The following is a 27,836-nucleotide window of genomic DNA, read 5'->3' as shown; positions in this document are numbered from 1 at the left end:
TTGCTGTATTTGCTATATGCCAGACATAATGGGATACTTTTTCACAGCATTGGAAATAATACTGAGGAGGACTGTTTGACTGAAGAAGTTTTGTTTGTTCAGCGCTTGTGCAAATTCACTTGCACCGTTATTCCTGATTCTGATTATACAATTTTTTACCATTTTCTTAGCTTTGCATTTTTATTCTTAACTGGGTTTTTGAGTGCGAGTCTTTGATTCTTTTTAAAATGCATTAGACATTTCGATGCATATTAGATATACTGTATGCATCCATTTATACAAGTTCCACATGTTTTCCCTCATATCAGCTCGACGGCAGATGTAATTCAGTAAACATTTTTTGATGCAATTCTAAAGATGCAAATTCACAATACTGATTTCCTTGCCTGCAGGGAAGGGTTTGCTTGTCCAAATGGCTGATTGTGCCACAGACCGGGTCATGGCTGTGATGGCAGAGAAGAGAGGGGAAGTATATCTCCTGGCCTTTCAGTAACACTGTCCCAGACAGCTGACACCAGCAGGGGCTTTGTAACAGCCACCTGTCAGGCCCTCTAATTGCTGATATATTTCCACAAATCAAGGCTCAAAGCCAGACAATGTGGGTAATTAAGACTTTCAAGCCTTGTCGTCCTTGTCACCATGGTGTGTCCTGCCCGCTCTGGACTCAGCAAGAGTCACATGACCCACCACCCACACCTGTCAGCGCCACATCCCCCACTATCTGGCCAATTAAAGACAGGGGTTTGCCAATGGCCTTAATGATGTGTCATTTCCGTCTTGAGATCAAACCCACCATGTTGCTCATGCTGTTACGCGCCGCCCATCTGCAGACCCCCGCCCACTACAGAGGTCACACTCAGGCAAGCACGTTCACACCCCACCGCCTCCCCCTCTCACCCCACCGCCTCCCCCTCTCACCCCACCACCTCCCCCTCTCACCCCACCGCCCCCCACCTCTCACCCCACCGCCCCCCACCTCTCACCCCACCACCTCCCCCTCTCACCCCACCGCCTCCCCCTCTCACCCCACCGCATCCACCTCTCACCCCACCGCCTCCCCCTCTCACCCCACCGCCTCCCCCTCTCACCCCACCGCCCCCCACCTCTCACCCCACCGCCTCCCCCTCTCACCCCACCGCCTCCCCCTCTCACCCCACCGCCCCCCACCTCTCACCCCACCGCCTCCCCCTCTCACCCCACCACCTCCCCCTCTCACCCCACCACCTCCCCCTCTCACCCCACCGCCCCCACCTCTCACCCCACCGCCCCCCACCTCACCCCACCGCCTCCCCCTCTCACCCCACCGCCTCCCCCTCTCACCCCACCGCCTCCCCCTCTCACCCCACCGCCTCCACCTCTCACCCCACCGCCTCCCCCTCTCACCCCACCGCCCCCCACCTCTCACCCCACCGCCTCCCCCTCTCACCCCACCGCCTCCCCCTCTCACCCCACCGCCTCCCCCTCTCACCCCACCACCTCCCCCTCTCACCCCACCGCCTCCCCCTCTCACCCCACCGCCCCCCACCTCTCACCCCTGGCCAAGGCCCCAGGCCCACCGCTTCTGTTCACACCTCCAGGACACAAACACACCCTCGCCTCTCTGTCATAACACCGGCCATGATATCGCAATCATAGCTGCTCTACTGAACACCTTGTCACTGACACAGGATGTTCAGGCACTACACAAACACTTCCAGGCCAGCAGATTTTCGGCACATCTCTGCCAGTGTTATTAAACACTGTGTTATTAAACACTGGCATAGAATATGTGAAGCTTAAAACTCGTATCCGTATATACATACATATAAGTACATCAAACTCAATCAGATTACTGGCTGGGTAAAAACTTTTGAGAGAATTTGTCAGAATGCCAAACCCAAAAATATTCCATATGCATACTGTATATTTCAGAAGAAAATAATAAAATTAACTTCATATAATGATAAGAAAACAGCTGAATCACTCATCATAGCCAAAGATGTTTTGCAGGATCTTCATCAAAGAGAGTTGTAAATGCGTTATTACAGCGGCTATCACAGGGGAGTGGCCTGTACGATACGGAGGAACAGGCTGCTCCATCTGCCGAGGACTTTAACCAAAGCAGCGTCATCTTCGGCAGAGCACAGGCTGCACTCGCCCACTGAGGCTGTCTGTGGAAGCTGGCATATTGATCCCCACTCCAACAGACGCTAGGCAGGAACAGACCCGGCCAGGGCAGCTCATCTGGAAACAACGGGAGCGGCTGTGTTTCGGCGTTGCTCATGTGCAGCGGACCGGAGAGCAGTCAGTGCCGGGAGAGGGGATCCATCCCACTGTCAATTTTTTTTATTTTTTATCCCCCCTTAATTCCCCCAGCTTTCTTCCGATAGATTGAAGCGGATAGGAAAATGGTGTCGTCCTTGGTTACACACAGGGGGATATCCTTGTTCTAGTGACAGAGCTGGAACAGCGAACAAAGGAACATGGAATATAAAGGTTTGTGACAGAAGCACAAGCTTTGAATGTCTTACTCAAAAACAGGCCCGGTTTTCACACACCACCATATATACTATATATACTGTACAGTATATAAGCAGTAATAACATTCATGTTTCAAATGCCCTCTAACAAACATGTATGTTTTCCTTATTTGGGATAAGTGAACATAAGGGTGTACTCTCTGGAAGCCTGTAGTTGTAATATTACACGGCTCCCAGTAGAAGTTAACTGTGTGAAAGATAAATGAAACATCGGCCAGAGAAAAGACCTGGCCCCTAACCAGTGATAAAAGCTGATTACAAATAACATTTGTTCTACAAAATGTGGCTAACCCCTGGAATGGGATGTCAGGGAGGGAACAGGGGATGGACTTTGTCCTGTGGTTTTGGGTTGAGTGACTCCTCCATTCCCATCATGGCTCATCAGGGGTAATGTCATGAACATCCTCCATCAGTGAATGTGCAGGAGACATAGAAACTCTGTGTATACATCAGACAGATATTCATGTGCATCGCCCTTATTGTGCCCCTGGTGTAACAGATACTGCTGTGGAGGTGCAGGAAGTGTCAGATATCGTTTGCATCTGGGGACAGAATAGAAATGCTCGTAGGTCTTGCAACACAAATACTCAAAACCCCGTTTTGAATATCTCGACTGTAACAGGCTACACGCCAGGATCCTAATCAGCAACATAGTAGGCTGCATTCCACCTCAATTAGAGCAGTATAAGCTAATCTATCTTAATGGGAATCAAAGGCACCTGCTGTTTGGTGGAACGGTTTGCTGGCACGTCCTGCGCCTTCACTGCCGTTTTTACACGGTCCGCCACTCGTTGTTTCCCCACCGACCGCCGCCAGCGCAGACAAGCGCCACTGTCTGCTCATCTGCAGAAACAAGATGGCCGCTCATCCCTAACGGGCAGGCGGTGTAACCGGACCGAGCCGGCCGTCAAAACAATGAGGGGACGGATCGGAGACGGCTGCACGCTGACCTCTTCACGCGGAGGAGTTACTGTACGTTTGCCCCTTACCTCAGCTCCGTTTGACACTAAGGGCACAATCCAGCGAGCGGTAACCAGGGAAGATCCTCTGTCATATCCTATCACTCCTCAGCCAACAACAGCAGCGTGGGGTTCCTGGGCTCTGCGCAGCGCCGCGCGGTCCGTGGTTCCGTAATTTGTACATATAGTTTTGCGCAGTTACGATGGTGAAATTTCAAGTGGCAGGAAGCCTGCCAACTGACATTCCTGATTAGTACATTTTCCTGGGCTGTCATGGGAATCCAGCAGGAAATCGCTCCCTAGTGAGAAGCTGTCTGCTACACTCCAGAACAATGTTAATGTTCAGAAAGATTGATACAGATACCTATGCCAGACAATGTATTGTGGTTCTGCTATGAAGCAGCTGTAGTTACAGTACATCGATAACAGTAGCTGTCACAAGCAGATGTAATGTGTGCTACTGTCTACCGAGCAGCAGGGTTTTCCCCATAAAAAAAGCCCTACTTAAACATTTTATGTTCTTTATTTGTTTTCATATAAATGAATTATACCCGACTATGAGAAATACTTCAGTAATACTTAATAGGGGTACATGTGGCACGGTAAATTGTTCAGAGGTAAATATGTTGGATGAATGTTCCGGATTAATATGTTTGCATAAATGTGCAGGGGTAAACACAATGGGATGAATGCTCAGAGGTAAATCTCTTGCGGTAAATACTCATGGGTAAACAGCAGTAGCCATTATTCTGCAGCCAGAGCGGCAGAACCATCTTTTATTCAGGTACAGGTATTGGAATCCAAAATGAACTATTATTTTACACATGACCTCTGACACACAATAATGAAATGAATGACTTCATGTTCTGAAGCACTGTTCGGTTTTTTTATGAATCTTCCATTCCTGTGTCATGTTCATTCACCTCTTCTCAACTGTCACCGCAGAACCGTGTGTTCTTTCTTGAAAGGCAAGTCAGTGCTATGCTTATAATGGTCACTGTGTTCTTACCAACATTGCAGTTTGATTTAACAAAGGGTCCTTATGTAAGACCACTGTTTCTGTGATAACACTCATCAGAGGACTGTCTCCTGTCTCAAACACATGTAGAAAAATTGCAGGCTATTTTAATTTGCTCGTAATTTTCTCATAACACAAATCCTGGGAGAGGCAAAGCCAATATTGCGATTCTACACTGAACAAGCCCAGGAAAGTATTACACTTCATTAGAGAATATGAGAAAAAAATAGACTTATGATTAAGACCCTTCATAATAGCTTCCTGAAATTACAAACAAAAACCACTCTCAGCTTTTCATTTGCCATGTTATACAAGACACTGAAATTGCAGTGAGTTAAATTTTAAAGAGATAGTAATCAAGAGGTTTGAAAGCATCATTTTGAAAGTAAGAAGTAATAAAGTTTGTCATAGAAACGTGGAGAGCTTGAAGCAGTGGCCTTTGCTCTTTTACGTTGTCTGTTATTTCCCTGGAAAAAAATGCTAATAGACAATAAAACAAGAACGTTCATAGTGAGCAGTGAGGCTGCAGACTGTATATTCATGCACAGTGTCTGCACTCAAGTTTTTAGTGGGTAGCTTTTTTAATAATATTTAATCTTCAGTTGGAACCATTTTTAATGATGCAAGCAGCCTGAAATTACAGCGCTTGAGAAAATAAGTGGTACAGCTTCCTGTGTCAACTCTACGCTCTGAGGTACCAACAGTCTTACACATGAGACACGCACCTCAAAGCAACAACAAATCCACATCACCAAAAATCTGCTTCTCAATTAAAATGAGCAGGGAGGGGGTGCACCTTCATCTCACTTTCTTCAACTACTGTTAGATAACCCAGATCTTTTGGGTTGCCTGGGACATCAGCATGTGCAAATTCTCCTTGTCTCCTTGACCTCTCAACACCTCCGTCGCAACCCCTCTGCCATAAATTCAGGCTCAGATAACATAGCTTAGCCAACATTAGGCATTCCAGAACAGGCAGTGCAGGAGCCACCTCTGGACCGGGCTACCTTCACATACTCCACACTTCTCTGGTCTGTAACCTCAGGAGTTAACAGCACATAAACCACACTTCTCTGGTCTGTAACCTCAGGAGTTAACAGCACATAAACCACACTTCTCTGGTCTGTAACCTCAGGAGTTAACAGCACATAAACCACACTTCTCTGGTCTGTAATCTCAGGAGTTAACAGCACATAAACCACACTTCTCTGGTCTGTAACCTCAGGAGTTAACAGCCCATACACCACACTTCTCTGGTCTATAACCTCAGGAGCTAACAGCCCATACACCACACTTCTCTGGCCTGTAATCTCAGGAGCTAACAGCCCATACACCACACTTCTCTAGTCTATAACCTCAGGAGCTAACAGCCCATACACCACACTTCTCTGGTCTGTAATCTCAGGAGCTAACAGCCCATACACCACACTTCTCTGGTCTGTAGCCTCAGGAGTTAACAGCACATAAAACACACTTCTCTGGTCTGTAGCCTCAGGAGTTAACAGCACATAAAACACACTTCTCTGGTCTGTAGCCTCAGGAGTTAACAGCACATAAAACACACTTCTCTGGTCTGTAGCCTCAGGAGTTAACAGCTTGCGTCACTTCCGATCCTTGTTAACTCTCCTCCTTTGATGCCTGGCAGGTTTAGAATTGTATGGCTGTCCTTTCTGTTTATAAGTAAGGATTCCCCTAGGTCTACCCATTGCACATGATATTTCCCCGGGTGTGGTCACCTAAAAACAGTTGTAATTTGGTCATAAAAACATGGCCCTTAATTTACTGTACTTACTTCAGTCACTGTTACTGAGCACTGTGACTGCAAATAATGAATGGGTTCTCCAGGAGGATGAAGAGGCGGACAGAGAAAGTCCTGAAGGCATTGACGGGTATGCCTGCAGGACACAAGCTGGAATGACAATCTGTGACATTTAATTGAAATCATCAATACAATGACTTAATATAAAAACTTTCATTTTTGTAGTTTTTGAGGTATTCAGTAGCTAGCTGTAGTAGTATTGCTCATTAGAAAGAGGCTAAAACAATGAATATTATCATAGTATATTCGAGAGTGCTTCACCCTGCATCCAACATTATAAGAAACCTTTAAGTAACTTTATCAGCTTTCAAGCCAGTCCTTGTCTGACCAAAGTGACCATTCTTCCAAACCTGCATCCTTCCATACCTTACTCAATCACCAGTGTTCATCTCCCTCTTTCAACCAAAATGTAGACCTTTCTACACATTGTGTGCTTAAAATCATCCAGTTATGGTGCTGGGCAACACCTGTGGCGGACATTAGGGGCTTATATTGGCTGTTAACATCTAGGGTCCGGAAGGATACGTACACATAAAAAAGGACACATAAAACGTGTCTTTTTGTAATTAACTCGCGAGGACTGGCAGTATTTTTGCCAATCTTCCGTCTGATGTGCATCTTTCTAAGAACCAAAATTCAGAAGGGTCCTTAAGTTCGAAGTATCCATGACCTGACTGCACTCTCTGAAATATGTGTGCTACTCTCTGATACTGTACATGTGCCCTATACTCTAAAATAAGTGCACTAACCCATCTGATGAGCAAGCACGACCCTCTCTGAAATGACTCTGTTGCTTTCTCCGTGTCACCAGGCCTAAAGCATGACTCTCACCTCCTTCATCATTTATAAATTGTTTTTAGGCTGCGGCCAAGCTGTGCACACAGTTTCCATGGTAACATGGCCAAGACACACATTGATAAGGGAATTGGTGCACTGTGTCTCTGTGATACAGATGAATAATCAGAGCGAGCTGTGTGTGCGTTTCAGCTAGCAAGCACAATTTAACATTGTCAATGTTATCAGCCCGCGTAGACGGAAAAGGAATATTTTTGACGCATATTTTGGGTGACAGCCCGTTTCTCCTTATCGGTTATGTATGTACACAGTACTACCATTAAAATGAGGAAAAAGCTCAACAATGTTATAATATTTAGATATGCAAATTCAAATACTGCATATTTGCCCGTATTAGGCCTTATACACATTGCACATCATGAATCTAAGTTGATTGTGTGACTGTGTGATTGTATCACATATTGTTTATAGTCCATTAATATATTTGAAATATTGATGGATTGTGAATGCAGCAAATGACAGCTCATAACCGTTGACTTCATCCAACTGTTCAACTGCACAGAGACAGGTTACGTCCTCCTGGTGACGGTGCGTAACTGTCCCTCTCATACGCCCCCTAGTGCCCCCTCTGTGTGGTGCAGCCCTGCAGGGCTCCTTTCATGAGAAAAGGACAGCCTCCTCTCTGCATGCTGCCGTAGTGAGATGATGAATGGGTTTATTACAAGGCCCAACTGATGTTACTCACATTTGCCAGAGGTAGAAAACAGAACAAGCACACACGAACACAGACACGTGTATTCAAACACACCAGCAACACGTGGGCGAGCGCACACACATGCACGCACATGTGAAGGCAAACACGTGTACAGACACACATATGCACATACATACAGACATACACTCATATATAGACCAATGCAAAAAGTATTCGGGCAGTGGCACAACTTCGGTTGTTTTTGCTCTGTATTCCAGCGCATTGGATTTCAGATTAAACAAAGAATACATGGGTAAATGTACAGACTGTCAGTACAGACTTATTTACATCCATCCATATTACATCAAAGTAGAAATTACAGCCCTTTTTATACATTGTCCCCACATTCTACATTTAACAGAAGTAATTGGGACAGTTTGCTGCTCAGCTGTTTCTTGGCCGGCTGCATGTCTCAGCTCAGAAAAGCTTGATTCTAGGTGTGGAAACTGCATTTAGAGTCTGTTGCCGTTGTCCCTTAACCACATATGTGTCAATGCCAGTAAAGCAGGCTATCACAGGCTGAAAAAGCACATAATGGTACACATTTGAGGGTTTAAACACAGTGTATTGTACTGGATCTATCTCAGGGCCGCTCTTTCTACGACTGCTATCACGACAGCACGACAGCTCTCTCTCACAATGCAGTGAGCTGATGTTGGTGCACTGATTAACACATACTGTTCGTTCTGCCTCAAATGTGCTCCATTCGAGAGTGGATCTGTGTCATCTGGAAGTTTTCATGAACTGTGGAATACATTTGCATCAGGTCATAAAGAGAGTCTTCACCATGTTTTTTTTTTACTATCTCACAGATAGTAAAAACACTCACACTCAGTGATCACGTTATTAGGCAGACCAGTACACCAGCTTGTTAATGCAAATATTTTATCAGCCAATAATGTGGCAGCAACTAAATGCATAAAAGCATGCAGATGTGGTCAAGAGGTTCAGCTGTTTTTTTAAACCAAATGCCAGAATGGGGAAGAAATGTGATCAAAGTGACATCAAGTGAACATCAGTCTTTTGAGCAGAAACACGTTGTTAATGTGAGAGGTCAGAGGAGAAGGGCCAGACTGGTCAAAGCTGACAGGAAGGTGACAGTAATGCAAATAACCACACATTACAACAGTGATATGCAGAGGAGCATCTATGAACACATAACCCATCAAACCTCTAAGTGCATAGGCCACAGCAGCAGAAGACTTAATAAGTCTAAAAAATAAGTCTAATTAATACCTAATAAAGTGCTCACAGGCTTTTAGTGGGCAGGCCAAAGGTTCAATACACATGCATGATGTTTCTATAGGATCTAGGCTTAAATCGTGGTATGTTGATCATTGCTGCATGAATTCCTAAAGAAAAGGTGATTTTCAGCCAAGACACGGATTCAACTGCCATCAGAGACATTTTTGGGTGCCCTGTCAGGTATTTCTTTAAGAACCACTTATTCTACAACAGCAAGGTTCTAGTTTAAGCTCCTCAGTAGCTTGCTGTCCTTAAAAATAATTTAATATGTGTTCAAAAATCTATTTTCAGATGCTAAGGAACAGTGAAATAATGCTTTAACTATTTATTTTGTTCAACAGCATATGGGTTACATACATGCAGTAGTTACCAACAGACAGTGGATTGGAACAAAACATTGAGCCCAAGACAAATAATATAGAAATAACATAAATCATACGCAACAGCAGACTGAGAAGAAAATAGAAAAATTCAGTAATACATTCAAACAGTTTTTTTTTCTTATGTAAATAGAATCCAGGCCACAAATATCTCAAATCCAGGAGGATAGAAAGGAACAAAAATATCCATAAAATCACAAGCAGACAGAACATCTCTACACAGACAACACCCGCATAACAATATTCACTATGGTACATTTTTGCACCCATACAACAAAAGAAATACACTATAAAATCTTAGGCAATTTATTACATTATTATTTTAGAATTATTTTAGGCAGACTAACTGCAACTGTCAAAATATGATTGAGAGCCACAAGAGATTTCTGCTGAAATCCTCTGGAACATCTATCCTCTGTAACTGAACCAACAGCACTGACACTTATTTCAGGTACTCCATGTAGCAACAGAATAAAATCCCAGAAGTAAACATTATTGGAAATTTTGAATATGAAATACCTTGCTCTGCAGTAGCAATTTATTTATAAAAACAACAGCATTTTTACTTTAGACTCTTATTCTACCCAAATAAACATTATTATTGACTGGATGTGGATTTGAGCAAGCTGCAGTGCTCTTGGGAGTCTATAATTAGCTATTTCCTACAGAAACACAATTCACTATTGATTAAACTGTGCCTAACCTGATGCTGGTGAACAAGCAGACATTTTAGGAACTGCATATGGTGAAATGGCACCCGGAAATTCCTAAAACACATTTATAGGTGTTGGCTGGGTCACCTCTTAATCTGCGGTCTTGTTGACCTTTGTAAGGTCATCGAGAACTACAGCAAGTGTAATTTCATCATTGGATATTGCATTTGTGTGTGTGTGTGCAAAAAATTGACATTCTCTACCATCCAAGGATTTTATACAATTTAGTGCCAGCAAACTAAGCCAACATTATCCTATTATTATAAGTATATAGAGATCAAGCACGTGATAAAAATGATAAACCCAGTAGAATTTGTCCAGCACATCTAAATGCATTTTAAAGCACACTGCTTCCCCATCAGCTTCCTTCAGGGCCTAGAAAAGTCCTCTGGACTTAAACTCACGGAGACCTTTGGGATCCCAAATAGTAGGGAAGTGCAAGTTGCCAAGGAAACACAAAATAGATACAAACAGATACAAAAAGATACAAACCACCTAAGGCAAGCCAGAGATGGCAGAAATCTGCCTCATCAGAGAGCAGCTAAATAAGGCTAGTCTTACACGAACAGCTACCAACACCCTCACAACAAGCAAACTAAAGTGAACCAGTGAATGAAGCTAAATTGAATCACTACTATGTAAGACTTTAGATAAAAGCTCAAGATGTAAAATACTGTACATTACAAAATATATTAGGAGAGAGGGAGTTTATACAGCTTAAAAATATATTGTGTGTAATTATATTAAAATACATGTTATTTCCCTGTAGGCTTAGTCATTTACTGTCAGGCACATCAGTTATTTAGAAACTATTTTTAATGAACTTTTTAATATAAAATAAAGACCAACTGCGCACATACTAAAATTATACCCAAGCCCCATCCCCATACAAAAGCTTCCACTTGAGTGAGAAAAGTTCACAGGAAGTTCAAACTGAAGCAAAATGAACAGTTACCACTTTCCACGGCATGAAATCACTTCCCTGAAGTAGCAGAGGCACTGAAGTAAATATACAATTCCAGGAAATAATGCCGAAACTAAATGGTTACAAACATTTCAAGTAGCTGCAACAGACTAATCAGTCCTGACAGAGAAGATATCAGGACCAGAGACACTGATAGACACAATGGTTAACAGAATGGAGATAAAATAAAGCTTGGAATTTATGGCAATGAATACTGTAGGTAGGGTGGGATGAGCAGAGATGTTCAATGAAATAGGAAAAGGGATTGAAGCTCTTTAACAGTAAATTACAGTAGTCCTGCATTTGATATAATTGCAGTGCAGTTCATAACTTTTCAGAAGCAAAGAGTCTCATCCAATGGCATGAGTTTGGAGGACAGTAAGATTAAAAAGCATTGTGAAAGCATTTAAAAAATAAACACTTCCTTAAACACTTAAACTTGGGCTTTCATGAAGAAAAACAGAGTGGCTTTGACAAGATGGTAACATTTAAAATTGAATACCATCAAGGTACACGATTAGAATGAAAGATTATTGATTTTGAATTCAGATATTCAAAACTAACCAATGTCAGGGAATTACAATAGTAATTATAATTCCCTAAAATTAGGAAAATAAATAATAATCTATGCTTATAAACATAAGTGTAAAAGAACAGAAAGCCACCAACCTGTGCAATAATATAACCAAAAAATAAAACAAGAAAATAAACATTAAAATGACAACACAACGAACCCGGCGAAAATGCAGCATTTTACCAGAATACCCCTGACCAGAGCAGAGCTTCTTGTGCTGGTAAAACAGAGGAGGCATGATCACAAATGCTTTCATTCACAGAGCAGGACAGGCTACACAGCCATCACGGCTCATCATGTGCCTTTATCTACACAGTAATGTTCCTGTGCCTTTATCTGTGCCACTTGTTGTTAAGGCATCTGGGAGTTTGGTTATAGGACATTAAAACCCAGAGAAAGAGTTTAGTTGGCCATTAATCGCACCCCGTATTTCCATGAGTGAAATTCTGCTGCACAATGCATCCTCAGGGGAATGCTTTTTTACTTATAAAATATCACTTAAAATAGATCTCCATTGAGCAGTGAAGCATCCGTCTCATAAAAATGATAACAGCGCAATAAAGGCTGGATATCTCCCTTCTGAAAATAATATTTTACAATCTTACTGGTTTTTCCCCAGTGCAGTGTTCTTTTTCAGATCCCGTATGTACTGCATGTATACAGGTTTATCTTTGTCTTCAGAACAACAGGGCCACACATGCCCTCTGGGTTCATTTCCCCTTTGTGTTTAACACAAAGGCCAACATTCAATCAGCATTTGTCCTCATATTGAACATAAGAATTTTTTAATAAAAGTTTGGAAAATTAAGCCAAAACATGACTTACCCAATTGTGTTCATGAAAAATAATTAAAACTAGATTTGGTCCTGAACTGAAGTCAAAGACAAATGTAGGTGGATCCAGTCATCAGTTTGCTGGATTAGGGTTTAATTCCTACGTATAATAGGATGACTTGAAAAGTATTGAAAAGTACCTATTTCACACCTTCACCTGCAAAATTGACTTCATAACTACACTTCATTTTTACGGTTAGGAGTGTGGAAAAGAAAATAGAATGCATAAATACTTAGTAACGAAAACTGAAACACTGCATTAAATACTAAATTAGACACAAAACAGTGGTCCTTCACTAAATTTGTTCATTTGACTAGAGACAGGTTGGCCGAGCAAGAGGTACATCTCGACAGAGATCTATTCCTTCTGTCAGTCAGTGTGATTAAAATAGTACTTGCCCACAACAATTAGCCTTCTTTAAGGTTTCTTTGGAAAATGTTGGGGACAAAGCGGAGCATGGGACGTAACAGACGGGCGCCATTTTGTTAAGAGGGCGGAGTTGGTCTGAGTGGCACCTGTAAACTTTCGCAAGTAGCCTTCCTTCATGGTCCTAAAAGCAGGCATAGGATGGGGGGGGGGTCCTCCTCACTTAATGCAGAGGGCAAACAGCTTCAACACAGCATCCCTGCAAACCAGCCACAAACAGACCGTCCTTATTCACAGCACTGTCTCCCATGGCAACAAGCCTAACCAAAACTCAATCCCATCTTTCACACTTTGTGCACTCTCGTAAACTCAACACAAGTGCCAAAAAGAAAAAAGGTAAAGGTTCAAATAAACCGTTTTTTTTTTCTCTGCTTTACTTCTAAACTGCTTTACTTAAACTGGTCAAAGCTAAGAGACAATCATAGCCCTTACATAACAGTTAATTAATGTATTGAGATGGCAATGATTGTACAAGCAACATGTATTAGTACAAGAAAAGCCAGAATGCGCATGCAGTGTACCTAAAGGTTATTCTAATTATGACTGTATGCACTATTTGGAGTAAATGGAAAAATTTACATAAAAAAGTCCTACCTTGCAAATGGGATGTAGGACAGACCATACCTGAAAACAGAATAAATAATTTAATTTAATTGTGGGTCACACCCCTGAGTTATCCTTTGTAATCACAGGGACTAAAAGTATAAACAAGAGCAGGTTAGTTTTACTGCTTGGACAAAGTTGTTTTTCACACTATCAGAGCACATACAGGTCCCTCAGTGCAGAATGTTCTATTGAAATTGGGTTTTCCTATTCTAAAAATTTAAATCACGAATCAGGATGCTGTTGGGTATTTCATTTATATATTTTCAACAACCCAAAGGCCCTTCAGTCAAAATTGAAGTCACTTTTAAAAAGTGCTGGATTTAATGCTGACTGACTTGCATAGCAGAGCTCAGGTTGCCTTTCAAATGTATCAAATGTACTGAGATTAAATATTACTCCTAATATCGAACTAGAGTAATCCTGCAATACAGTGAGTAATGTGTGATGTGTTTTACTCACCAAGCAAATGAAATGACTTGCAAAATACAAAACACCAAAGCAAGCCAAAAGTTCTTCCACTGAAAAGTAAAGGCACATATGACATACAGTAAAGACAAAATTAATCGACTGGTCAAAAGCTGCTACAGAAATTATCATTCAGTGCGTAGATGTGCAATGTTGTAAACTAAATTAAGATTCCAGTGCCGATAAAATTTGAGGTTCACTTACCCAGAAGGCCGCGCAAAGTGTCAAGGCGAGGAACAGCTACGAAACAAAACAAAGAGCAGTTTCTCATTACCAAAGTAAAGAAAAAGTCACTTTTTCAAGAACAGGATATATAACCAATATAAAACCTCAACATAAATCTTTCAATTGTAATCTCTAAGCAAGCATGCATTGGAGAATCAAACAACATATCTGTGTATTCTAAGGAATGAATACAAGAGTAACAAGAGAAAAGTCAACAAGATCTGCATTCCAGAGGCTATTTAACACTGCATTCATTTTCATAGCATGGTTCATCTGTTCAGGACAAATGCTACTTTTCCTTCTCATCTGAATGGGTTATCAGTCCAGGTATGGGCAGGGCTGCAGGTATACTGTCTATGCCAGGCAGTTACCTTTACTTGGGAGTTTTTATTTTGTGGGGATATGTCCCACATGCAGAGAAGAGACCACTCAATCAATGCATTGTAATATAATGCGTCATGTCTCAGAGCTTGCCTCTAGGGGGCACTATAACACTGGAGAGAGGGTTGTGTACCCTCACAGGGGTCTTACCAGCATAAGGATGGTGGCGAAGGCCCGGGTCTTCTCACACATCGTCTTCAGCTGCTTCAGGGGCCCCAGCAGGAACATGGTGCTGCAGACATGGGGGCGCACACTCAGTGACCCCTCAGGCCCCCAAACCCAGATAAACACACCCGCAGCCAATACACAGATTAAAGCCTGATTTATACTTCTGTGTCGAATATACGCAGAGGCTATGGCGTAGCCTACGCGTAGCCACGTTCCCTACGACGCGTAGTTACATTTCTGGGGAGGTGCGTGTCAGGATATGGGATAGGCTACGGCGTAGGGAACACGTAGTCTCTGCGTAGATTCGATGCAGAAGTATAAATCAGGCTCAATCCTGCTGCCCTACCAAAAGGGAGGCTGTCTGGTAACAGACTTGTGTGTTCCATTCATAGTACTTTCATAATGTCATTCCAGAATCATAAAAAAAAAGCTGTAGCTAGGGAATGACATCATCTTCCTTGAACCATTGAGATTGGATTAGCTAGATGAAAGTAGCCATCAAATGGAAAACTGCATCCAATGCACCTACCCTAGATTAACAATCTAACATGCAACTGGCACCTAAAGAAGAAATTAAAGTTGATTGCTCACTCAGCGGTAGAACTTCATGTTAGACATAATTTATTTAATTTACCCTGCTTCTGCACCCTAAACTAAACCTTATGTCTGTCTGTCTGCACCAGGTTTGGAATCAACACAAAAGCCACAGAAATACATGTAAATGCCACAAGAGGCTACAAAGCCATCAAGAAGTGAGAAATGTGAAAATTGAAATAAAAACTTTAATAGCCGTTTATAATAACTGTTTGACTGCAACATCGGTTAACTATTCACAATGATAACGTGCATGCATCTTTATTATGCCACAAAGTATCAAGAAACTTGATTGCAAACTGCAAGGTCTGAAGGTTTTAAAGACCAGCAGGAATCCATAGAGTAAAGATTCTGACTGACGGCTGTAGACCACATAGACTGGTGCTTACCTGGCCAGAGTGCAAATGTTTCCAAATGTGTAGAAGACAATAAACAAAATCAATCCAATTTTTGGAAGAAACAGCAAACACACCCCCTGTGATAACAGATAAAAATGAACAGTGCATAATTAGTATCATCACATTCAGGTAATTCCAAGTGAAAACAATGTCCCATGCAGAAATGTTTAATTTCAACATTTCACAGTTTAAACTTTTTGCTGAATACATTTGTAAAACGACTAGGCATACACAGCACACTGTAGCCTATGTGTATTGCAGATATAAAACATTTCAGCGTCACCATATGACATCCAGGCCAAGAGAATAACAATGCCAGGTGTACCAGTATTACAAAATAAATACATAAATAAAAATGTAAAAATGTAAAAAAGTCGCTCTTGGAATGCGTGACGAATCGTGTGGAAATTCCTCCCGAGACATTCCTCAGAGCGAGACGGACCGGTCGCGAGTCGCTGTCACCTGCACATAGTCACTCTACTTGTTTGTTAAGTGCGCTATTTAAAACAATGCCGGGAACCTCACCAAACAATGGTATGATAAATATTCCGTGTGGCGAAAATGCCGTGGCTTCAACAGACTTTGGGGGCCACACTGTCGATATAAAGGCTACTTACCAACACCGCGCACACCCCTCCAATCACGAAGCAAACGGCGAACCCCTTTATCCGTGTAGACCAGCTCAGAGTTGAGGCACGGTTCGCCGCCTAACCGGAGAGAGATGGTGGACTAAACTAAAGCAGCCATTGTACAACATGACACCTGGAAAAACAGGTGACTCAAGTTTCCAGTTCAATTAAATGGCACGGTGGTACCAACTACGTTACAAAAAGGAATATATTCGTTCGTCTGCTAATTACTTACATTACTTACATAACTCTGGCTGTCGATACGCACATTACCATTGCATGCTAACATTCACTGTAACTTGCCCATCTGTGGACAACTTCTTAATACTTCATCATCAAAGCTAACTTAACTAAGGTCTGCCACCTACGAAGTATTGCTTTCACTTGGATGTAATGACAACCAACTTCATCTATATATTTCCAGAACTTTTTTCTTTTGCTATTTCCAGAAATACTTTCCCCTAATGCAAGAAAGCTACTGACGAAGAACATGCTAGCCACACGATAGCGGATACCCAATAACTTAACGAGCTACAGCTAGCTACTGAAAACATGGATGTTTGAACGTGTGACTTTACCTCCAAGACGTTAGTGTCATCATTGCCATCTTGGCCGCTCAAAACCTTCTTTAGTTTGTCCATGAACGTCGATAAAAGGGATCAGTGCGTGTCCGGCACTCAACTGTTACCAAAGAGTCTCCGCTGCTACTTCTATTGTTGATTGATATTTTCCTCTTTCCTGTTAGACACGCAACAGGTGAATTCTACGAATGTTACTTCCGCCTGTCTGTTGCTACGGAGACACCACGTCAGAGATATACAGTAATAGATGACATGGCACCATTATGAACCAGCGGACTTCCATATATTTGTATCCGTCTTTGCAGACCATTTGGGGTTGTCGGTATGGCCATATTTTCGCCTAAGTTCCGAAAGCCATGCGAAGGAGTCAGTCATGGCTGGATAATGATATGTAATATCATTTGTATATGTATATGTTCGACAAAATGTAGATATATATCCAAACAACACAAATATGTTCTATTTGCATAGTCTCAACAGGCAAATTAGCCTATGCTATGAATGCACTCACATAGGATATACAAAACGTTTACTGCATACATTGAATACATTTGCTCAATGTTTTCACATCATTTGCATAGATGGTTTACTAAAACGAGACCAAAATAAAATGAAAATTTCAATTACAATGGGATGCAGTGCATAAATAAAGGCACCCGAATGCAGAAATATCACTTTCTGTAAATGCAGTACATGTCGAATATGGGAACAGACCATTTATTTATTTAGAAAAGTAATCAATGTGTAAACAATAATAAATACTGACTTTTATCCTGCATTACATTTTGAGTACCTACAAATGAAATGGTACTGTGACAAATACAATTATACCTTTATATACTGGATATTAGTCATGATATGGTCACATTTTATATGCAAAACAAAACATTGCAGTCTGAAACCAACAACTAACACTTTTCTAGCTGAATTCTGCACCTGCATTGTTTTTGTTTTTTTATGAATTAAAAAGTGCCAGTTGATGGCAGTACAACACTTCCAGACATCAGCCAGAGAGGGGTGCCATGTTCTTTACAAGACACCAGCCAACTCCCCTCCAGATTTAGTTTACCCGTGATCTCAGTTCTTAACCATTTTGGCACAATGTGAGCAAGAAATACATTTTAAATACACTGAAAATGTGGAATTATATGACTGCAGAATACCCTTTTGCATGAAATATGTAGCTTTTGCTCAAGCATCCATGTTCAGATGAATTTCCTCTGAAGTGAGTGCCCTGTGACTCTGCTCTGTCCGCACTCTGATGATGGTGAAGCAGAGGCCAAGGCCCTGACCTACAGGAACACGCCCGCACTGCCCTGACTGCTCCACTGACGGCAGCGTGTTTACATGAAGAAAGGTGCGCACAGGCTGAGGAAATGAGCAGGACTGTGAAACAAGCAACATACAGAACTCAGAATCAGAGCAATGGACCCTTAGTGCAGTTCACTGCAGGGCTAAACCATGTTAAGGACCCTGTGCAAGCCACAAGATTGACATATTTTTCCTTTCAAAATTATATACATGAAACAGCAGCATCTTTTGATCTAAAGTCTGCCTTGTCTAGACATGAGCACTGGAAGTCTGACATGGTGAGCTGTGTATGAATATTCCCTTCTGATTGGCCGCCCACTCAACATTCACACCACTGACTGGTTACAATGCAAATGCCATGTTAATTATAAATACATTGTTTCTGAAGCCCAACAGACATGACTTATGTCTGTTTGACAGTGATGTCTATCAATGGACAGCTGATGTCTTTCAAAAAATGGCTTTTTAAACTTGATGTAGTATCAAAGACCTGTTTGAATACACATATTGACTTAACTGTACTGTCGCTGGCAAAATAAATTCACCTAAAAAATGCCCAGCATGCATTACCACAGAAAAAAATGTTCTGAGTGGGATGAAATGACAATAGCGTCTCAAATGAGCGTGGTGGAGCTGTTTGCATGGGTAAGCCATTTAGGGGGAGGACGCTTGTGTGGGACACAAATTCGAGAACCACCCTGCAACGAGAGGGCTCGATCACTGGGCCAGCGAAGCACTCTGCCTCCAATTCATCACAGCCCCATGCCAGGGAGCAGCGGCCTTCTGTGCCCTTTGGGGAGGGAGGCTTGATGCCAGAGCCAGGTGGCTTTCTTCCCCACAGTGCTGAGAGATGAAGGCAGTCTCTGAGAGCGCTCACACAAACCCTGTGCATGAAGGCAGTCTCTGAGAGCGCTCACACAAACCCTGTGCATGAAGGCAGTGTCTGAGGGCTCTCACACAAACCCTGTACTCAGAGGAGCGGACAGATGATTGGCTCTTCTCATCCTGAGACCCACTTTCCAGTGATGTGCTTGAGCAAATGTGTATGCATGAATGCAGAAGTGTGTAAGTGTGTGTGTGTGTGTGTGTGTGTGTGTGTCTGTGTGCATTAATGTGTTTTTATGTGAGGACAGACACTAGATCTCATCTTCGGACTCCTGCTCCTTGTCTGTGGTTTTCAATAGTCCCAGTTCCATTGGTTGAGTCCTCTTCAGCTTAGACTGTACCACCCTGAGGAAGGATGGGGGATGCAGGGTGGTTAGCACATGTACACTGACCCACAGTTCAATGGCTCAATTTGGATTTGCTTCTCTGAATGTGTACAGGGGAAGATCTGCTCTAAGTGATTTCAGCTTAATAAAGTGACAGAATCTTTTGTGATTGGAAGTGTTACCCACTATTAGTTACACTAAACAAGCAGGCTCCAGCAGTTTATAACATTCCCCTCAGTATAAGCTTAAAAAAGCGTACCCTGAGCTGTCAATCCACGTACAGGAACACTGTTTTAACCAAAACATAACCGGTGAAGCAACACCAAACGCAGAGTGATGAGCAGAGACCAGCTGTCACTTCTGCAGCTGTGTGTGCGGTCAGGAGCGGGGCAGAATGAGGAGCTCTCACCAGCACACAGTGCAGTACACTGCAGACACAGTGAGGAGGGAGAAGCCAAAGTGCCAGCAGTAGCACATGGTGACGAACATCAGGTTGCTGTGGTCCTTCAGGTCCCACTCTGCCACCCCACTGGGCGGGTAAAGAACAAAGGCAATCTGCAGGATGCAAAGGAGAGACTGAGACGGTCACACAATGCTACTGAACACAGGCGGCCATTTTAGATCGGCTATATTTACATATACATACAGTACACATACACTCACTCACCTGCAAGCACACATATAAATGTATACATTAATAAATATACTTCAGACTTGTTTATTTAGTGAAAATATGTTAACACAACCTCTGCACGGAACAAATTGACAAATTAAACATATTTAATGCACAATTATGTCTTATACTCTATGCCGAATGCTTTTCACAGCTTTTCCTGTAGCGTAGTGGTTAAAGTAAACGACTAGGACACGCAAGGTCGGTGGTTCTAATCCCGGTGTAGCCACAATAAGATTCGCACAGCCATTGGGCCCTTGAGCAAGGCCCTTAACCCTGCATTGCTCCAGGGGAGGATTGTCTCCTGCTTAGTCTAATCAACTGTACGTCGCTTTGGATAAGAGCGTCTGCCAAATACCAATAATGTAATGTAATGAATAACATATTACACACACGCACACGCACACACACGCACACACACACCTCCCAGAGCCAGCTGCCCTGCAGCAGGCAGAGCGAGGCCCTCAGCAGCTCCAGCAGGACGTTCCCCCGGTGGAAGACCTCCAGGCACGCGGTCGCCGCCCCTCCAAACACGGCGTAGAGCAGCAGCTGGTGAATGTGTGCGTCTAGCATGGCCCGCCCATGCAGGTGGTGCAGAAACAGAAACCCTGCAGGAGCAGCGGGAGGGGGAGTCAGGACTGGAGTCAGGCTTTAGAGCAGGGGTGTCAAACAGTCCTGGAGGGCCGCGGTGTCTGCTGCTTTCAGCACGGGAGATACATTTCTAAGTCTTTCATTGGCTAAAGAGTCCACACACCTTGTTTGAAGGCCTTAATTGTCTGTTGGTTGAAAGGAAACAACAAATACCAAATGTTTCCTTTCAACCAACAGACAATTAAGGCCTTCAGAACAAGGTGTGTGGACTCTTTAGCCAATGAAATGTATCTCCCGTGCTGAAACCAGCAGACACGGCGGCCCTCCAGGACTGGAGTTTGACACCTCTGCCTTAGAGAATGGAAAGCAAAGGGGCCCCAGGAAAGAAAAACAGCCAGCCCAGTACTTAACAGATGAACATCTTGCACCCTTTTCCTTACCCTCAGTGAAGAATGCCACGCCAAGCAGCATGCGGTCCAGGGCGAGCGGGGCAGAGCCGGTGGCATGGACGGTCAGAGACACGGCCCCTGCCAGGCCAAAGAACAGGTACATGGTGGCATGCTGCCAGTTCATCAGGCAGTGCCACTGGCGCTCAGCGTAGTCATAGAGATGCAGCCGTGGCCCGTGTGCAGAAAACTGTTCCGCCAGCATCCCTGCGCATGCACACGCAGTGGGTCACATGACTACTGCAGGACATCACACCATACAGGAGACCTCAACACCTAAACATATCCCAAAAAGATGCCTTTACACCTAGAATGATAACTATAATGGTATGTGCGATACATTTGTCTCAAGCAAACAAATTGCAAGCACTATAAATGCAGCCAAAAACAAAGAAATTGGATCGCTCCCAGTTATTCATTTTCACTGATACAGTTTAATTCCAGGACAGACATCCCACCGGCCTGCAAACATTACATAGCTACTGTATGGCGCCTAGTTTCAATGAACTTGTTCAATTGCATACATTTATAGTATGCAACAGCTTCCTGTTGTACAGTACTCTGCCTATTCATAGCTGTGTCGTTCAAAGTGCCATTCAATCACTTGCAAAAGTGTTACATTTACATTTACGGCATTTGGCAGACACTCTTATCCAGAGAGACGTACAGTTGATTAAACTCAGCAGGAGACAATCCCCCCCTGGAGCAATGCAGGATTAAGGGCCTTGCTCAAGGGCCCAACAGCTGTGCGGATCTTATTGTGGCTAGACCGGGGACTGAACCACTGACCTTGCGGGTCCCAGTCACGTACCTTAACCACTACGCTACAGGCCGCCCTGTTACGCATTTTATGATCGGTCCTCACCAGACAGTTCACTCACCAATCACAGAGAAAGACAAAATGGTGGCGCCCTCAATGACCTCTAGGCGGCGCTGAACAGCCCTGCTGCTCAGGTGTGCTGCACTCTGCTTACTGCGGGTGGCGTACCAGAAGGACGACTTCCCAGCCCACCACAGCCCCACCACCAGGAACATGCTGCCAGGCAGGGCGTGGCCCTTAAAATTACCCATGATTCCTTACAGTCCCTAGAACAGCTGATAAGAGATTGCATTGTGAGATGCAATGTTGCTATTTCCACCAGCATAACCCATTGAAAAAGGTAGACACATAAAACATACAATCCACACAATGGTGTTAACAAGATGAACACATCTATGTGTTTTCATGTGAATTTAGAGCAGTAACAGAAGATATTTCTGGACTTTCAAAACAAAATGGCCATGGCTAGCAGACTCCTAACTCATCGGTGTTAAAACAGAAAATTCTCATGCTGATGGCTGTGGTGTGTTCTTCCACAAGTGTGAGTGGGTCTATAACCGACAAGAGGATTATTTCCATCTGTTTTCATTCCATCTTTTATAGCAAAACACATATAGTATTTTACAATTACAATAGATTGCCAAGGATACAAGACAAGGTTTATTTTATCTGGAAAATATGGAACAGAAAACATAATTTTGCTCAGGACCCACTAAGACCCGTTTGGGGTTGAAATTGTGAGAGCCTCTCAGAAGCTTTGCCCTAGAGAGCAAGCAGAGAAGTTTCCAGAAACTGAAGAGAGCACAGAAGCACGCCTGTGATTAAGTGCACCAGGACAATCAGACAAAGAGGGCTCTGAAGCCCGACCTTGCCTGATTGAGCTCTGAGTGGAAGGGAGGTCACAGAGATGGCGCGCACGTTCCACTTGTGATTGGACTGCAACACGTGTTGCTCACGCACCTGGACCCCTCCTGCGCTCTCAAAGGTGGACACAACGGAAATGTAAACGCAGGCCGTAATGGTCCTGAAGCAGACGCTGACTGTTCCTGCCATTATGTTTTCAATCCCTAATCTTATTAACAACCGTTTATTCCTGATCAATGTATAGGTTTGATGCGGAGTGTGTTTCACTGTGAATGTAAAAGAGTCAGTGACTCTAAGTGCACCACATACTGTATGTACAAAACTGATGGTTACAACAGACACCAGAGGCCAATGTCAGCCATTGCTGATTGTTTTCCATGATGAATAATAACTTCTGCCCCTTCCTCTCACCTCTCAACAGCGATTCATATTTAGTATTCAGTGCGCAGTAGCTTCTTTGATCCTTGGTTTTCCTGCATGTATCTCATTAATTAACAAGGGGCTCAATTACAGGCTGTTAAACAACAAGCCTGTGCGAGCCAAAACACTGCCACCCAACACACACACAGGGCAAAACGTACACATGGATGCACACACACATACACACTCAAACATACACATGCACACACAGTGCACATATGTATACATAGATATAAATACGCATGCTTAAGCACATGAACATACATAAACATCCCATACTGTACATACACACAGACATACACTTGTACATACTGTCAGGGAGGTGAAGTTTAAGGTGAAATATGGTTAATTTCCAAATCCAACAATTTTATCAACCAACACCCTCTTTTAACGTTCAGTACTCTGAATACTGAACACAAGCACATCAACTGTTAAAACCCTTCACATGTAAAAATAAAAACATCCTACATGTAAAATAAATAAATAAATATCAAAAGATATCAATTATCAAATAAAAACTGAAATTGCAGAGCCACCTGTTGGATCAACGTGTATCAAAATGCACAACTCACAAGGAATTTTATATTTTATTAAGTTACAAAATAAAAATCAATGTCTAAGTCTAAAGACGAGGGTCAACCTTAAACAAAGAACATTTAAAACATAGACAAGTAACAGTCACAAGAGGAAAAAAAGGAAAGAAAGTGCCAAACCCCAGCGTGTGTCTCCCAAAATAAAAGTCCCAACGACCAGAAGGTAGATGAATCTTCCGGAAATCACTGATGGAAAAATGAGAATTTGCCAGAGCAGCTGTAAAGCAGAATCTAAGACGCAACAGAGAACAACCCCTCAAAATGTCAACCCCTTACAAAGGTACAATGCAAAGAAAATGTTTCTCAGGTGCTCAGGGGTAAGTAAAGGAAAGTTGGGGACAATAAAGTTTTGACCTGGGGAGAGTAGGTGAGGAGAGTGGATGATACAGCAAAGACAACATCAGCTTTAACTTTCTGATATTCTGCATATTTGGAATACTTAAAATAAAATAAATAAAATAAATACACATCTTTTGAAGCTTTGTCAACTTAACAAAAACAACTCCAGACATACAAGTAGCATTTAAGGGCATTCTTAGTTAGTACTTGAATTAAATATTTTTTTGAAAGCCTCCTCAAAATCATGCAGCAACAGCCAGACTGTAGCCAATCCAAAAAAGTTGAGTCAAACTTCAAGGGAGTGGGCAGGGATACATATACAATCAGTCAGCACTTTTTTGTTCAGTATTTATTAGACTTATTTTTTAGGCTTACTGGTCTTCTGTTGCTGTAGCCTATCCACTTAGAGGTTTGACACATTTTGTGTGTTCAGAGATGCTGTGCAAACCACTGTAGTAATGTGTGGTTATTTGCATTACTGTCACCTTCTTGTCAGCTTCTGGCCTTTCTCCTCTGATCGCTTTCATTAACAGCGTGTTTTTGCACACAGAACTGCTGACACTGTCAGACCACCCTGTCTGGCACCATCAATCATTCCATGGTCAAAGTCACTGAGATCACATTTCTTCCCAATTCTTACATTTGGTTGGAAAAACAGCTGAACCTCTGGACGCTTTTTATAAATCTTGCATGCGTTTATGCGTTTAGATGCTGCCACATAATTCAATATTTGCATTAACAAGCTAATGTACAGGTCTACCTAGTAAAGTGTTCACGGCGTGTCAATATCCCGCCTGCTCTCCCTGCTCTTACTGCCTACAGGGTAATTTAATGTTCTGCACTTGGAAGCACGAACAAATCTCCCAGAACAGAACCAGTGCCCCTGCACGTTTTCAAAAATATCTGTTATCACCATAAAGAAAATATACTCATTGAAATATGCAAATTATGTGTATTTTTGAAAAGATGTCGGCTTACTGTACATACAATTATAAACCTTGGTGCCTTTAAGCCTTAATGGCAGCTAAAGTGACTACTGTTAAATCATCAGACCCTACACACCAGCCAGACCTTCTCTTCTTGTTCTGCAATCCTTGGGTGCCTCCTCCATGATGATGTTATGCTCCTGATTGCAACTTGAAGAATGCTGAAGTTCAAGAAGTCTGAACTTGGTACACTGACGTCTATGGTGTATTTGCAACGCAAATTCTCTCCCCAAAGTCTCCAAAATGATTCTGCATTACAAAAATAATATATGACTAATTCGATATTTAATTGTATAACTTTAAAAATCTCATTGCCCTGATGAGCCAAATTGATAATTGACCACTAAAGCCTATGTTGCTTTATTTTATTAAGTAAATGTTTATGGTGCACTCTGTGAATTTCTCTGAAAAGACGAAATAAATTACACTGGGAGCCATTGTAAATAAGTTTAATTTGTTTCAGGATCACAGTAACGATATATTTTTAATCGAATTTAAGCTTAGCTTGTTTCAGAAACTACGAACCCGTTGCAAATATTTTTGATAAATAGTATAACTCACTTGTAAAATTATGTTTCATGGTGTATTGTGTGCTCATTTCTATCAACATTTCGGAGATCGTCATATAATCGACATTACTTCTTGTAATTTAACCAACACAGAAGTAGCTACATCCGATTATTTTCCTACCTTGATATATGTCTCCGGCATTCAAAGTTTCACAAAACAACAGAATCAATTCTTCTGGGACATAGATAAGGAGAAAATCTAAAAGAATAATTAACAACCCTGGAATTCTTCACAAAAGTAAAGACGCGCCAAGGAAGCATCACGCGAGTGATGGAACTGTTGACCACCACGAGCAGGATAGATAGATGGTACTTTTGTGTGCCAACGCTGTATAAATCATACGATTGGATAATGGCAGTAGTCGTTGATTTACGTCAGTTGTTCGTGGTTTTGATTGGTTAAATACCCTTTCAGTCGGTTTCAATTCCACGTGTGGACGTACTGTAGTTCGGTGCAATTTCACTGAAAATTATAAGAAAATTATTATTTGCTATTTGTACGACTGTAAAACACCGCTATTTCAAGTCAGATTCCAACTATACCAGCAAAAGCGTGAAACAAGGAAGCGTTTCCCGTGTATGCCAACTTGGTTTTCCTTAGATCTCTTTAAGATTTCTAATTTGATCTTAGGTTATTTAATAATAATACTATTTGTCGCAGATATGACTCAATAATTGCACCAGTCCCGTGAGAATAAATAAGCTACTTTAAATGTGCACATAGATTTTATAATATGAAGTAACCTATTGGAACAAGGTACGTGGAATAAAGTTGCCTTCGCGTAAATCGCGTGTGGAGTTCCCTAGCCAAGCAACAGAGATTAATTGGCACGCAAACATATTTATTTCCTTTGAATATTCATGTCATTGTACAGAGACATTGTACACATCACACTGGGAGAGGACACATGGCCTAAAATCAACTTTTAACTGTGACATGACAACCAATAACAGAATACAACATACAACAGCTTTTTATAAGAGGCACATATGACTATGTAAGACTACTTCAAATGTCCCTGGTTCACAAAGAGTATAGTCTAATGTCTAAATTTGTGCCTTTTACAAACACACGATTCACACACAGATCCAAAAAATTATAATTGCTTTATATAAACAAGTGGTGTCATGGAAATGTTGATTCATGATAAAGGTCTTATCAAAGAGTTTTTTGATAAACATTGGAACGCTGTACAGAAAAGACTAATTCATGGAAAGCAATTAAATATGCAGGTAAATAATACCTCTTGTATATTGGATCTCAACTTAAATTTATAATTAAAAGCCAGCATTTCTGTCAATGCAACCTTCCCTTATCATCACCCAATGAAGGCTGACTAGACCAAAGCATTCCTTAATTTATCGACACGCCAAAGAGTTTCACCAAAAATGACTTGTCTCACAAGTTCTCCCAAGTTCTTTTCATTATTTGCAGGCAATCATGGAAGATTGATTTGCAAAAATTGTAATAAAATGTGAGCTTTATAGGTTGGTCACAGGAATGTGTTACATTTGACGGTAAAAGATGTACAAAGCTACTATCATTCATTCACTGTTCATGGACAATGTGGCCTGGACGATGGTGATGCTCCTGCCCTGGCTTGCTCGTTGGTGTGTCTCTCACTGGTGGGTGGAGGGGTGTGTATTTGGGAGCACCTGTGACCAGTGCTTTAAGAGGGGCCTAGCTCCATTGCATTAACGCCATTTGGCAGACACTCTTATCCAGAGTGACGTGCAGTTGATTAGACTAAGCAGGAGCAATCCTCTCCTGGAGTAATAGAGGATTAAGGACGGATCTTATTGTGGTTACACTGGGGATTGAAACATCAACCTTGGGTCTCCCAGTCATGTGCCTTATCCACTACGCTACAGGCCACCCTGGCTTGTGAGAGCTCTAGCTCCCCACACCTTTCGTAGGTTTGCACAATACATCAGTGCTTCACCATTTTCACACATCCACTGAAAT

General features: G+C 42.3%; 2 protein-coding genes across 2 annotated transcripts; both read right to left on the bottom strand.

The window, feature by feature from the left end:
• Nucleotides 1-12,799: 12,799 nt before the first annotated feature.
• On the bottom strand, nucleotides 12,800-17,207 carry LOC133117030 (vesicle transport protein SFT2B-like). Its single transcript, XM_061227100.1, has 8 exons — nucleotides 17,045-17,207; nucleotides 16,455-16,544; nucleotides 15,829-15,914; nucleotides 14,828-14,909; nucleotides 14,276-14,311; nucleotides 14,066-14,124; nucleotides 13,595-13,624; nucleotides 12,800-13,199 (listed from the first exon to the last, which is right to left on the bottom strand). The coding sequence occupies exons 1-8, from the start codon at nucleotides 17,105-17,107 to the stop codon at nucleotides 13,160-13,162; spliced, it is 486 nt and encodes a 161-aa protein (XP_061083084.1). The 5' UTR covers nucleotides 17,108-17,207; the 3' UTR covers nucleotides 12,800-13,159.
• A 2,043-nt stretch (nucleotides 17,208-19,250) lies between these two features.
• LOC133117091 (transmembrane protein 45A-like) lies at nucleotides 19,251-22,350 on the bottom strand. The gene is made up of 5 exons (XM_061227210.1): nucleotides 22,161-22,350; nucleotides 21,274-21,486; nucleotides 20,666-20,850; nucleotides 19,979-20,124; nucleotides 19,251-19,588 (listed from the first exon to the last, which is right to left on the bottom strand). Exons 1-5 carry the CDS (start codon nucleotides 22,348-22,350, stop codon nucleotides 19,495-19,497), a joined length of 828 nt encoding a protein of 275 aa, XP_061083194.1. The 3' UTR covers nucleotides 19,251-19,494.
• Nucleotides 22,351-27,836: the final 5,486 nt, after the last annotated feature.

This window comes from Conger conger, chromosome 17 (genome assembly GCF_963514075.1).
Source record: "Conger conger chromosome 17, fConCon1.1, whole genome shotgun sequence".
NCBI lineage: Eukaryota > Metazoa > Chordata > Actinopteri > Anguilliformes > Congridae > Conger > Conger conger.
This window is presented reverse-complemented; position numbering and strand designations above follow the sequence as displayed.